We start from the raw sequence: 14,830 nt of genomic DNA, 5'->3' as shown, positions 1-14,830 counted from the left end.
AAGAGCCTAATGAGTGCCTGGGTTCTGGCTGATGATAAGCATGAGGCTGCCAGGGAAATGCCAAGAGGCCCCTCGGCTCTGGAAGGCATCTCCGCCTGATTTCCCACCTCCTGCTAACTGTGGGCTGAGGCCCACATGTATGGGAAATTCTCTGCTGCTGTCACTGTTCTGACACACTACCCAAGTGGATGCAAAGAAACCTGGAAACCGCCGGGGCCCAGCTCCCTGACACTTGGCCATAAGGAGTTAAGCGGGGAAATGCCTCGGTGGAACTCACGGACCCGACTTGCTAAGGCGCTCCTGATAATGGATGCACCCAGACAGCCCAGGCGTGCTAATGGAACACGTCCAGAGATAATCAAACTTTCGCTAATTGAATAAAATGTTTTCCCATATCTAAGAATTTACTATCTACATCCAAGTATTTTACCCAAAACAGGAGGTTGCTATGTTATTAGCCTAATGCAGTTATAATAATGCTTTGCACCGTCAGAGGATTACCGATTGGAGCCCATGAGGGTTCTTGCCAGCTTGGAGTGTCTTTCGTTTCCTGCATCCCACTCTCCAATCTGTCTGTATTAACTCAAATTCCATGTTTACCCTTTAATTCGTCTTCTTTTTCTGTTCCTTTCCTTATATGTGGAGTGATTCCTCCCAATCCCAAACTTCTTTGTTTTCGACTTTCTGCATATCTTTACTTTATAACCTAGGTTGTTGTTTAAGGCTATAAGCCCTTCCGGAGGGCTATCACATAGACAGTTTAGAATGTATGTCATGACCATGTGTACAGCAGAGGGTTCACAATTACTCAAGGAGGAAAAGGACACATTTTACTATATCCCTATAAGGTCTCTCCAACCCTATCATTTTGTCTTAGAAACACTGAGTGCTGTTTATTGCTATGAAAAATTATTTTTAATAACATAGAAGAAACATTGTTATGAAAATCATTTTAAGTACTAGGTCTGAAGATTAATGGTCAGTGATGCTAGTAAGTATAAGACCTTCTCTCTGATGTGTGACTCCAAGGCCCCCTGGGTCTAAGATAGAGAACGTGGGGATTAGTTCTTGATTACATAAGCCAAGGAATTCCTATTGACCTCACATGTTCAAAATGCCCAGGTGATCAAAGGAGCAGTCTCAGCCTTTCTTTGTACATGCCTGAAGGAGGAAACTTTCACAGCAATGGTCTAGATGAGATTTTGGTCAATATTTTTTTATCTCCCCTTCCATAACGTCAAAAGCTCATTTTCCAAAAGCATTGAAAAGTAGGATCAAGGATGGCTCCTGATGTTTGTTCTTCCTCCTGGTCCACACACTATCAGAGGCAAGAAAAATTCAAGACTTGCTTCATCTTCTCATCTCTTAAATCTGAAAGATGCTTTCACAAGAAAGGGTACACGCATCTTTTCTCCCCAATATTGTTGTCCATTAATCACCAAATCACCAGGCCCAAACAAGAATGCCACCAGTCCTTCACCTTGAGATAAGAATCCCCATCATGAATGCTTTTGCCACAAGAACTCTATGCAAACCAACTCATTTAGCATTCTTCTTTCCTTCTCTTCTCTCCTTCTCATTTGGCGTTTCTTTTCCCTTCTCTTTCCTTCTACAAATATTTATTGAGCAGCCACTAGAGATCAGCTCAAGTAATATCCTCCCAGGGAAGCCTCCATGACTTCTTGATTTTTAACTAGTGTCTCTGGGATGCCTGGGGCGGCTCAGCAGTTGAGTGTCTGCCTTCAGCCCAGGGCCTGATCCTGGAGTCCTGGGATCAAGTCCCACATTGGGCTCCCTACATGGAGCCTGCTTCTCCCTCTGCCTATGTCTCTGCCTCTCTGTGTGTCTCTCATGAATAAATAAATAAAATCTTTAAAAAATAGTGTCCTTAAGCTTTTTACTCAGTGTTGTATTTCCTTTCCATTTTAGTCACAGGACTTATTTTCTGATAGATTCTATTTGTTTTCTTGCCCATGACCTGTCTCTTCCGTTAGAAATACAAACTTCCAAAGAACAGGGTAAATATTGTCTATCTCACTGTTTTACCTCAGTTCCTAGCACAGGGTCTGTCATATATTAGGTTTGCAGTATTTTTTTTTTTTTTTGAATGACTGAATGAATAGAACCAGGTATGAGAGATATAATATTGAGATATAAATGCCTTTAATCTTATAATGAATAATTTCTAGAATAAAAGAAAAAAATTATAAATGTTCAAATCTTATTTAGCCAAGTTCTTAGGAAGGAAAAGGTAGAGGATGCTATGAATGTGCATAACAGTGCTATTTTGCAGTAGGCTAGAGGGGTCACGGAAGAGTCCCTTAAGGGACTGTCTTTTAAGCTGAACTTGAAAGATGGATATGAGTCGATTAAGCAAAAAGGGAGGAGAATAGCATTAGAAGCAGAAGGGCATATTTCATGGTTCTAATGCATAGAAAGGGGAGCTTTTTAAAAAAAATACTTTAAAATCATCTGCCTACTAAAATTTAAGTATTAAAATTGTGCAGTTAATAAGAAGTCCACAATATTTAAAGAAATATCTATGGAGACACCAGAGTAGTGGTGAGTGGTATTCTTGAGAACGTCTACTATATTATGATGAACTAGATGCCATTTAATGAGCGAGACGTGGGACTGACGAAGATATCTGCTCATTCTCTAATTTACTCCAACAAACGTATATGAGCACCTATTAGGAATCAGTCATTGAATTAGTCTTTTGGAAGAGAAAAATTAATAGCTCAAATGTTTGCTCTCAAAAAGTTTATAATCTGGTAAGAGGAGGGGTGCTTCAATGTGAAATGCTAAATACAGAGACAGAGATGCACGGACGGTGTAATAAAACATAAGGAAAGGACATGCATGCTAGCCTGGAACGTCAGCAAAGGTTTTCAGGAAGAGAGGATCTGTAAATGGAGTTTTGAAAGCTCAGTAGAAATCAGAAATTGAAAAAGTGGAGTGGGATAGGGAGAATGGGGCGTGTAGAGATAGAGAGGATTGTATGAGAAAAGGCTTAGGAAACATGGAATAACATGGTATACCCGGGGAAGAACGAGTATCTTTGTATTACTGTCATGTTAGTAAGACACTGTCTCAGGATAATTGTGCCCATGTGATAAGTTAATGCATACAAAGTATTTAGAATATGCCTGGCACAGAGTGAACCCCTGGTGAATGTTAATGATGCAGTGGATGTAATGATGATTGTGGCGTGTGGGGTCGCTCGTGTGACAGGAGTGACTGGACATGAGGTTTGAGAGGTAGGAAGGCACAGGGTATGATGCTCTGACAATACATTGCAACTTTTTCTATAGTTAATAGTGTGTCAATGAAAGATTTTAAGCTGGGGAATGCTATGGCCCTGTTTACACTTCTTCAAGACTACAGTGAGAAAATGGAATCAGAGAAGCTGAAGACAATAAAAAAAAAAAGTAGTTATGAAGCTTTTAAAATGGATCAGGAGAAAGATGATAAGGTTATCAACTAAAACAGCGACAGTAAGAATAAAGAAGAAAGGATGGATTAAAATGTACCTGTGAAGTAAAATGATGAGACTTTTTGATTGAATGGATGTGGGGAAAGAGGGATTGAGGGAGAAAAAGTCACCAAGCATCAATCCAGATTTCTGAACTCGGCGACTAAGTGGATGGAAACGCCATTAAATGACAGAATGAGTAAGAGATATGGCAGGAGAAACTGACTGATGAGGACAAAAAAAAGATATGAAGTTCAATTCTGGGCTTGTTGAATTTTACATACTCCTCAGATATCCAAGTACAAAGCTCCAGTGAGTCAGTTGGTATGGTGGTTTGAAAACATGGCCACAAATTCTGACACTTGTCCACGACTGAAGGGGAAACCCTACTATAGCAAAGATACTTGCAAATTTGTGCTAAACTTATTGTTTTACATGTTTGCATGCAACTATACAAACAAAATAATGGTTTTTAAATTACTTTTTTAAAATATTCTGATCAGTGATTTTTAAAACCTCCTTAATTTTGCTTCAGTTCTGAGGTTTTAAAATAAATGATGTTACTTGATTCATAAATAAGAAAAATAAATAAAACACACAATGCTTTTTTTTTTTTTTTTTTTGGTTGGTTGGTTTTAAAGATTTATTTATTTGAAAGAGAGAGTGAGAGAGAAACAGACTAGGAGAAGGGGCTGAGGGAGAGAATATCTAAGCAGATGACTGAGCGGGGCCTGACATAGGGCTTGATGTCACGACCCATGAGACCAGGACCTGAGCCGAAACTGAGAGTCAGATGCTTAACCGACTGAGCCCCCGAGGTGCCGCATAACAACGCATGGTTTTACTTATTCCAGTTTTGTCTGGTGGTGTTTGGCTGAGAGTCAGATGCTTAACCGACTGAGCCCCCGAGGTGCCGCATAACAACGCATGGTTTTACTTATTCCAGTTTTGTCTGGTGGTGTTTGGCAGGGATATAAACTCTTCATTAGAGAGTCAATATGTCATATTTCCTCCTGGACACTAAAACATGTTTTAAATTAGGAAAGACTGCGATTTGGGACTTATGTGAAGCTTGACTAAACCTTTGCTATGCACCTAATAATAGCAGATACCATTATTTTTACTGAGCTCTGTTATGTTCCAGACATTTAGATCTTAGCCCGAACCTTTAGAATTCTGTAAAGTGTTTATTAATTTATTCTTTTAAATCTGAATATGAAATCTTAGAGGGGTTAAATGACGTGTCCGAAGTCATTAAATAGTAAGGATGGAATTTGGACTTGGATTTGATTCTCAAGTGAGTGATAAGAGCTTGTACAGAAATAAGAAATAAGACAAAATCTGTTTGGTACCAGCTCTTCACTTAAGAGCTGTGTGGTTTGGGCAATTGTGAATTGACAGACTGAAGTCTCAAACTTGTATTAATCTGTAATAGGAAGGTAATATTAATTTAAAGCATTAACTTGATAATTTAATTATAAATACATGTATATGCATGTGTAATAGGCACGTAATGAATGTAAATTCTTCTACTCTCCATTTTAATGTATGTGGCTTTTGCTTTTTTTATTTTCAAATTTTTACTTAAAATAACATTAAATTAATTAACATACAGTGCAATATTGATTTCAGTAGTAGAATTAAGTGTGTTTGTGGGTTTTTACAGTTATTATGTTTCAGAAAATATCTTACTGTGTGTAAATTGTGCTACCCCCCCAACAAAAATAAGAGTTCTGAACATTCTAATGAGAGTTAGTATTATTCTATTTGTTTTATTTTTAAAAGAGGGTAACTAAACATGTAGACAGTAACCAGTACACACAAAATTGCACATAGATTTTGAAATACCATCTAAATTTTGCATTTATTTCTTCTCCTTCACCCCTAATTCACTCTAGCATATTAAATTAAGCTTCACTAAACTGAGTAACTAAACCCAAATTGGTAAGAATTTAATATAGAAGAAGTTTGGGAATTTACAATCCATTGATGAAGATTTATCAAAAAAATTAACAAATCCATCTCTTCTTCCTTCAACTTTTCCCCCACTCTTATCTTTTAGTTATTTTTTACTGGCTGAAGACTGTAGAAACTCACAACTGTAAGACTTTATTACTTTTAGAGAATACACTATAGTACGTTTACTATAAATAATTCACACCATACTACACTTGTCAAAAGGAATGAACAAAGTATATATCATGGTACAGGAGTCTTGATTTTTATTGTTTTTGCTCACTTACTCACTAATTCTCCAACTGCAGCTCCCTGTCACTGTGAATTACAGTCGTTCTGATGTATACAAATATTGTATTCTGCGTAATTAGATATTGGGAGAGGAGCCTCTGTAAATTACTTTAACTGGTGTCAGTACTGAAGCAAAATAAGAAGTTTTTAGCTCTGTTTCTGGTTTGGGTTATTTTCTGACCCTAAACAGCCTGACATAAAGAAGTGCTTTTCTTTGTCAAAAGCAGCCTTTTCAGATCTAACTGCCAGACACACTATTGAGCTATGTGTTCAATTCTAATTGGCTGAGATCTTTTCAATTCGGCAGTTTCATCTTTAATGCAATGGATGTAAGATTATGTGTAGGTCTTTTCAATGAGTTTTCCATACTGGTGATTAGGGCAGAGGATTTAAACATAAGCAGGCTGCTGGCGATTTCTTCTGGCCAATTTAAATTGATTCATACAAGTCCTTTGTACCCTAGGGAAAGGGCATAACAGATCCAAGTGAGTGAGACAGCTATGGCTACTCTCAGATGGAAGAGTAGCAAACAACGGGGAGGGGTGCCGGTAGCCGACTAGAGGAGGGGAAACACTCTAAATATTGTAAAATCAGAGCTTTGAGTAGCCTCACAGAAAAATATTGAAACTTAATCAGTAGGCTTCTGTGTGGAATCAAGGTCACCAGGAAAATCATTTCCAAGATTGATTTTGATATCTTTAGGTTAAAAGGGTTCTGTAAATGGAAACTGTTCTTCATATCTGATCCCACAGGGAGCCATGGTGAGCAAACTCTTTTCTGAGTTTCTAAAAGAAAGTTGAGGGGGATCCCTGGGTGGCTCAGTGGTTTGGCACCTGTCTTTGGCCCAGGGCATCATCCTGGGGTCCTGGGATCGAGTCCCGCATCGGGCTCCTGGCATGGAGCCTGCTTCTCCCTCCGCCTGTGTCTCTGCCTCTCTCTCTCTCTCTCTCTATGTCTATAATAAATAAATAAATAAATAAATAAATAAATAAATAAATGTTGATAACTCTTACAAAACTCTAAAGCACCCCTGAACTGAATGTGCTGTATCAGAACAGCAGAAGGTAAGCTAAAAAAAATTTTTGTCAGTTGAAAAATTTGTCCTAGAAGCATTGAGACGGGTAGCATTTGAGAAAAACTTCCAGATTTCTATTAAGAGAGTAGACTAAATAGTATAGTATAGTGATGATATTTTAATGAGGCCATGTCAATCTCCCCTGAACATATGAAAACAATACATTTTTCTAGCAAGAGAAAATAGCAACAATTTCATTTTGTGGGTTTTGACTCGTTCTGTTCTAGAACATATGCAAAAGATCCATCTGTCTCTTGAGTACTAACATTCAATTTGTTAAAATTCATAGTAATAACGAAATACAACACTGATGCCTAGCACATTAGTCGAACACATAAGGGTGACAAGTATAGCATATGTTGCAGAGACCAGTGGGTAAATCCTCTAAGCTAAATGATTTTTGTTGTTGTCATTTGCAAGGAAATCTTGGGAACTTACACAATGATTCATTGTTTCTTAAAGTGTGGAATTCCACAAAAAAATAAAACTAAAACCAGTTTTCAACTATCACTCTCAGTCAACTAAAAACAAACAAAGCCAACCCCTGTGAAGAGTTAGCTATAGCAGCTATATCTGAGCTGTCTTCCGGAAGACTAATGCTTTGTAAACAGCTTTCCCTGAAACTCAAGTTTCTTGAGAGACACCGTCTGAGAATCACTTGAATAAATGCAATGTGTTGAGTAAGTAGAACTTAGTAAGCCCTCCCGAGGCTTCAGAATATGTAAGATTTTTCAACTGATACTCAAATACAGAACTACCTGGAATTTATTTATTTATTTAAATATTTTATTTATTTATTTGAGAAAGAGAGAGAGAGAGAATGCACGTGCACATGCACGAGCAGGAGGGAGGGGCAGAGGGAGCTGGAGAAGCAGACTCCTCACTGAGCAGAGAGTCTGACCTGGGGCTCAATCCCAGGACCCTGGGATCATGATCTGAGCCAAAGGCAGACCCTTAACTGACTGAGCCACCCACCCACCCTGGAATTTATTTTATGCAAATTAGAAGGTCCTTGTACCACAGAAATGCATCCAAATATTCATCCGAAGTCATGTATGTGATTGCTAAATAGCAAAAGTATTCTTAATAGCCCCCAATTAAAAATTATCAAAATGCTCCTAAACAGAAGAATGAATAGTGATATAGTGACAAAACTTTATACTCTATAACAAGAATGAAAAACATATAATGACCTGAAATAACATGAGTGAATCTCTCAAATTGTTGGTCAAAAGACGCCAGACTCAAAAATGTATATGCCATTACATTCCACTTGTCTAAAGGGCAGAGAAAGGCAAAGCTAATCTATGCTCCATAGAGGCAGCGGGACCCTTTCTGTAGAATGATTGGAAGAGAATGTGAATAGGGCTTTTGTGTTGGCCATCTTCAGTTGCTTCATCTGGATTCTGGATGTTGGATGTGAGTTCAGTTTGTGAAAATTCAATGAGCTATAACGTGCAGACGTATGTATGCGCGTGTGTGTGTTTACCCAATGCTGAAATAAAAAACATAAAACATAACAGGGTCACATCTAGCTCATCCCTTACTTTACCATGTCTGCTCACTTGTCTCTATTAAAGTAACTCCTATAATCATTTTTTCACTGGCAGTCTTCGGATCTATATTTTTCTCTCTATGTACTTACAACTCCCCATTCCTAGCTATCAGATTCCATCTCTCTTTTAATTGATAGAATTTCGTGTCCTACTTTAGGGTGAAAACCTTTTAGATCAAATTGGTAGCCTGAGAAATCTTCCAGTTTAGTAGCTGTGCTTTTTTAGTACGGACTTCTAAGATTCGAGCGTTTAAACCCAACACTTCTTTATGTACTTTCAACATCCTAATAAGACAGCAAAAAATAGGCAGTATTTTATATTTAACAGTATTTCATTGCAACCTTCTTATTTCAATGACAATGTAGACTGTTCCATTTCACCTGAACATTTAAACTCCATAGCAGCTTACGCGTATATCTCGAGCTTGCTCATGAGGTCCAATATATCTTAAAACAATGATGAAGATGCCATTTCATCTTCGATTGTTTCTAGTTTCCTTTCCCTTAAAATGTACAGCTCATTATTGATCAACTCTATTTATGAACTACTACTATTACCACTGTTATCAGTACTGAACTACCAATTATTAGTGCTTGCTATGTGCCAGCCAGTGTAGTAATCAATTTGCACGTATTATCTCATTTAATCTTTATAATCTTGTGAAGTCGGCATTGTTATTATTCTCTTTTTTTTTTTTTTTTTTTTTAGATGAAAAAACATCTACTTCCTTACTCCTTGAATCTGGACTGGCCTTTGGACTTACTTTGACCAATAAAATGTGGCAACAGGGACATTAAATGACTTAGAAGTCAAAGCCTTAAAAGGCTTTGCAAATTCTGTTCTCTCTCGCAACACTATACCAAGACTGTCACTTGAAAAGTCAATCTCACCTGCTGAAAGACACTGGTTGAAGGGAGAAGAGGGATACCCCAGGCAACAACCAGCACCAACTGTTAGACATCTAAGGCCATTTTGGGTGTTCCAGCCCAGCCAACCCCTCTTACTAAATGTAGCTCATGAGCAAGTCCAGGCAAAACAGGCAAAGAAACCACCCAGTCGACTCAAAGAACCATTAGAAACAAACATTGTTATCTAAAAAAAGAAAAAGAAAAAGAAAAGAAACTGAAATTCATCAAGGATAGATGACTTGTCCAAGATCAAAGAATACAGCTTGATTTAAACCCAGGTGTTCTCACATCAAAGCTCAAAGTTTCATCACTTCAAGCTCGAGTTAAGTTTATAGGTACGCACTAATCACTGGTCTCTTTTTCCTAGTCCAGGCATTGTCAGTAAGGTTAGATGTAACAAATATTCCCTTTCTTTGTAATTATTTCACTAAAACAATTTGAATCCATGTAAAAATTCCCCTATATAAGAGACAAAGTCTAGCTCTATGTCTACTCTAGGAAAGTAACTATTATTACATATCATAATTTTATTTCTCCAGTATCTAGGACTGTTATAGCTCATTTGCTTTTCAAAGTGCCAATACCAAGAATGCCTTCAGCTCATCTGTAGCCCCAGAGTCGCCTTCCCTAGTGAAGGTCTATTGGACTCTTTGATCAAGTTCCCAAAGACTCAAATATAATCTATAGAGGAAATGGGAGTGTACAAGTAATACAAGCAAAGGAATTATTAATGCATCGACATAATCTATGCACAAAGTTCAATGGTATCACTATAGAGATGCAATGATGAAGACTATACCTTTTTCATAAGCCCACATCAAACATGTCTGCTCATCTTTTTCACCACTAGACCTGCTAGGATCACAAGCTACCAGATTCATATCAGCTCCATTATCCAGTAAGAATTGAACCAGGCGAATGTGACCATGGTAGCAAGCAGAGTGCAATCCTATAATAGAATGAAAGTATGAAAGAAGAAAAGAGGAAAACTGAACCTCAATTTTCAAAAGACAGTAATTACCACATCACAGCATTGTTGCCAGAGATATAAAGCAAAGATGGATTTCTTTGATAAAGAATTAATTCTATTATTGAGCAAGCACACCCTACTTTAAGAAAAAGAAGTATCCTATTTACTTGATCTTCTAGATAGATTGCCTTATGTTTAGCACAATTTCTGGTATTTCTACATCCACTGAAATTACCAAGAACAAATATTAGCATCTTTATACGAGAACAAAGGCCCCAGATAAATGTTTTTCTTGAGCAACAAACCAAGGGCAAGGCAGTGTGGTCAGTTGTTCCTGGTATGGGCCATAATAGATGTGTCAACTATAGATAATTTTGCAGGATAATGAAACTGACCAAAAGTCATTCCAGTTTTTTTTATTATCACTATGCACCATGAATTCTAAATGATGTCATCAGACAAAACATCCTTCCTCATCAGGGTTGACCCTTCCTCATCAGACTGACCACTTCCTTTTTCCTCTTCCCTGTTAATCACACCACTCTTCTTGAGCATTGATATGCATCAAAAACTGGTGATGTCTCACCAAAGTCTTACCTGTGTGCCCATCCCTTCCTTGGTGGTTGATGCTTATGACATTTTGATCAAGAAGGAATTTAACCAGGTCAATGCTCTTACCATAGGTACAAGCACTGCAAAAATACAACATAAGGAAAAGACTTCTGTTATGAGCTAAATTGTATGCCCCACAAATTAATATGTTGAAGCCCTTTTATAACTTCACAGTTTGACTCTATTTAAAGGGATACAATTTAAGGAGGTATTTAAGTCAAAATGGAATCATTAGGGTGGGCCCTAATCCAATAGGACTGTTGTCCTTATAAAAACAGAAGTTTAGTACGCAGATGACATGGACAGAAGGACAATCATGTAAAGACACAAGGAAAATGTGGCTATCTACAAGCCCAGGAAAGAGGCTTCAGAAGAAACCAAATGTGCTGACCTCAAAATCTTGGACTTCCAGCCTCCGGAACTGTGAGAAAATAAATTTCTGGCATTAGAGCAACCCAGTCTGTTGTATTTTGTTATGTCAACCCTAAAAAATGAATATAGCTCTGATTCACCCAGTCTATTCCAGATGTTAGTGTGTATACAAGAGTGCTAAAGAGGCAAAGAAGGGAGAAGGAGGAAATGAGAAAGGAGAAGGAAGTGATGAAAAAAAAAAAAAAAACACAAGCACATACAGCAATAAAATCCTGAGATTCCCAAATCTAGGCTTTCAAGATAAGAAGTCATATAAAATTTCTCATACCTTATTATTAAATATGTCCTATGATATTCTTTTTCATAAAAGAAGAAAAAATATTGTTAAGAGTTTCATGCAGTTTTAGCTATAGGACCTAGGTATTCTCCAAGACAACTGAATGGGGAACCCAGAAGGGTCCGGAGAGACTTAGGTGACAAGCTGGACTTTGACTGGCATCTGGGAGTGGTAGGGGGCGGTCTCGTGAGACTTAGCCCTTAGACTGTGGGATCTAACACTAACTCCAGGTAGATGGTATCAGAACAGAATTGAATTGTAGGACATATGCTTGGTGTCTGCGGAAAATTGGAGAATTGTTTGGTGTGGGAAAAACTCACATGACTGGTGTCATCTATTTCAGAAGTGAAATATTGAATGTTGTAAAGCCACACAGAAAAACAGTGTTTTTCTTTCCAAACTTGGTTCTAGGAGAGGCAGTTTACTAGGCCTTAGTATTTCCACTTCCTGGGATGACCTTGCCCAATACTTTTTCTTTCATGAAATGTCATTATTTTCCTTAAAGAAATACATTATTCACCCACCTGAACTGCTGGTCCATCTATGACATCTTATAAACCAGAGATTGAGTTTGTTGATATCTCTACCCTTTCCTTGTCAGTTCAGTCTTACACGACATTTATCCTATTGTGTTATGGTAATAGATACACCTCTGATTACCTTGAGACCTTACAGCAGAGCTCCTTTAAGGAGGGAAGGAGTGGAGTCATCTTAATGTTCCTACCAGTGCCAACACAAGGTAGATCCTTAATAAGTCATTCTTGAATAATTGAGTGAATAGAAAGCCACCGCTCAGTGCAATAGATCATATCACCATTAATTATTTGCATTGGAAGTAGGACCCATAAAACCACACTCATAATGTTCCATTATCTGAACTGCCTCATTGATTCTTTTCGAAGTAACCATTTACGGGAATTGATGAGTTCTGAATATATACATACACAGGTGTACATATGTGTGTACATGTGTATATACCTGTGAAAACAATAACCGAAATGTACTGAGTGCTTCCTATTGAGTGCAAGGCATTGTGATTTTTACACAGAAAAATTTCAGAACCAGAGTGAACTCCTCATGTAAAAGGAGGGTTTCTTTTATAAATACATGCTTAAGATGAATAGAATAAAAATATTAATATAAAAAAGAAAAAAATATTAATATGTTATTCTGGGCGGGGGGTGGGGGTGACTGGGTGACGGGCACTGAGGGGGACACTTGATGGGATGAGCACTGGGTGTTACTCTATATGTTGGCAAATTGAACACCAATAAAAAATAAATTCACACAAAAAATAATATGTTATTCCTAGTGGCCACAGGCTTACAAAAAATAAAGCAATCGGATACGTACTTTTAACTCACTTCACTAAACTTGTCACATAGGCTTTTTTGGAGGTGACAATCATCCTTTGATTATAGTTGGCTCCAATTTATGTACATAGAGTAGCGAAATGACTTGAAAACTAGCCTGAGGTATCAGCCTTAACAAGCATGACCTAATGGGGAACGAGGGCACCAGTAACCATACATATCGGTTCTGCCAATTATCCCTTCGGGGAGAAATTCCACTGATCCATTTTGACTGAAAGTATGATCTAAAGAGTTCTTACATCTGTTCTGTTACAGCACGTGTAGAACACAGACGAAATATTTTAGTACTGGAACGTAATGATATATAAAAAGCACAGAATTTGGAATCAGGTAGGCATTTAATCCATGGCTTTCTTATCCTAAGACTCTTCGCCAAGTCATATAGGTTCTCTGAGCCTCAATTTTCTCATCTGTAAAAGAGGAATAATAAATCCTACTTCATTTGTAAAATGGTTATAAGGATTAAATGGGATGATGGATGCAAATCATCTAGCATATATTCACTAATCCACAAATGGTAGCTTCCTTCAACTCCCTTTTGGCTGATCTCTTGGTTTGATGGGAAAAATCTGAGCATCCAAGCAATATCGGACAGATTGATGCCTTATCAGGAAGCTCAAGCTCAATACTAATTCAGTATGGAAAAAAAAAAAGTCTCCTCATTTCTATCAATCACCAGTGAAATACAAACACTATGTAAATTACATATTAGTCTCAGATACATTTTTTAGAGGTTGGGAAACCAGCCAAGAAACCTGTAGTGTGTAGGTAAATGATCTTATACTCGAGGCTGAGTAAGTGGAAAGTACTGTGCTTTTATTTCTATAACAAAAGAGTAACTCATCCTTAAATACGAGGGTTTCAAATTTTATAAAACATTTGGCTTTCTTTGGGATATTTTGGGAAGCCATGGCTCTGAATTTTTAGCCACCTTTCCCCTCCTCTTCTAGAGCACACGGTAAAGGACTCTCATGCATTCCTAGAAAGGAGTTAATGCCTTCTTAGGTACCAGCGCGGCCACCCTGACTAGGCTTTTGCAGGCTGACAGATGGGTGTCTCAGATAGGTAGATACATTTGCACATAAGGTTTAAGTGGTGAGGAAAAAAGTGTCACGTTTGATGCTGATGAATTCTGGTAATGAGATTCTTGTCGGAGGAGGATTATGGGCCCTGCCCCTTTTGGCAGCTTTCTGCAGAGTGAAGTGGAATAGAAGCAATATGCTTACAGATGTTGATATGCCTGTTGCCTTGGCAACATCAGCCCCTGTCTTTGTGGCCGCTGCCAGGAATGCAGCATCTGGCTCCGGCCCCATCTGTTGTACTGACTGCAGCATCTGCCTCTACCTTTTCTTCTGTGTGTCTAGCTTGGGCTCCTTGTCCTCTGCCCACCCTCTGCTCTTGCTCTCTGATCGCAACATCTGCCACTATCCGCGCTTGCTGTAGGTAGACAACTGCAGGTGCCGAAGGGTGTCTGCCACCCTTAGTGGCTGTCCAATGTAAACATTCTTTTACCTGTGAAAAGCCGTTTCACTGAAGATGTTTTCTTTAGTCATACTTTCTATTCCTGATATTTGGATGATTTCCTTGGCAACTTCAAATTTGCCATTGTAGCACGCCCTAGAGTTAAAGAAAACATTTTGATGATAGTAAGAAGGTGCATGGAACATAGCTGGAGGACACATGGAACGCTACATACTACTCACAGGTGCAAGGGGGTATCTCCGTAGATATTAACAACATGTGGCTGAACTTCACTATCGCTCTGGAGCAGGTACTTCACTATGTCATGGTGTCCAAAGCGGGAGCAGAAATGGAGGGGGACGTGGTCTTCATTGTCCTGAGCATTCACTGTCAACAAGAAAGGAAAAGTATGTTATCTGGAATCCTCTGCGTCTCAGCCTTCTC

The 14,830-nt window shown here is 38.3% G+C and overlaps 1 protein-coding gene across 10 annotated transcripts in view; it reads right to left on the bottom strand.

Moving 5' to 3' along the window:
- TNNI3K (TNNI3 interacting kinase) overlaps positions 1 to 14,830 on the bottom strand; it is a 284,328-nt gene that overhangs the window by 171,250 nt on the left and 98,248 nt on the right. For 9 of the 10 annotated variants that reach the window (XR_013384127.1, XM_077905049.1, XM_077905050.1 and 6 more), the window contains 4 exons: positions 14,629 to 14,773; positions 14,438 to 14,542; positions 10,829 to 10,923; positions 10,061 to 10,210 (listed from right to left, as the gene is read on the bottom strand). Coding sequence is in view for 9 of the 10 variants with exons in the window: in XM_077905049.1 (XP_077761175.1) it covers positions 10,061 to 10,210; positions 10,829 to 10,923; positions 14,438 to 14,542; positions 14,629 to 14,773 (495 nt within the window). In the remaining variant the exon portion in view is untranslated. The remainder of the gene's footprint in view (positions 1 to 10,060; positions 10,211 to 10,828; positions 10,924 to 14,437; positions 14,543 to 14,628; positions 14,774 to 14,830) is intronic. The other variant, XM_077905047.1, reaches the window with a different exon arrangement.

Source organism: Canis aureus, chromosome 8 (assembly GCF_053574225.1).
Source record: "Canis aureus isolate CA01 chromosome 8, VMU_Caureus_v.1.0, whole genome shotgun sequence".
NCBI classification, from domain to species: Eukaryota; Metazoa; Chordata; class Mammalia; order Carnivora; family Canidae; genus Canis; species Canis aureus.
This window is presented reverse-complemented; position numbering and strand designations above follow the sequence as displayed.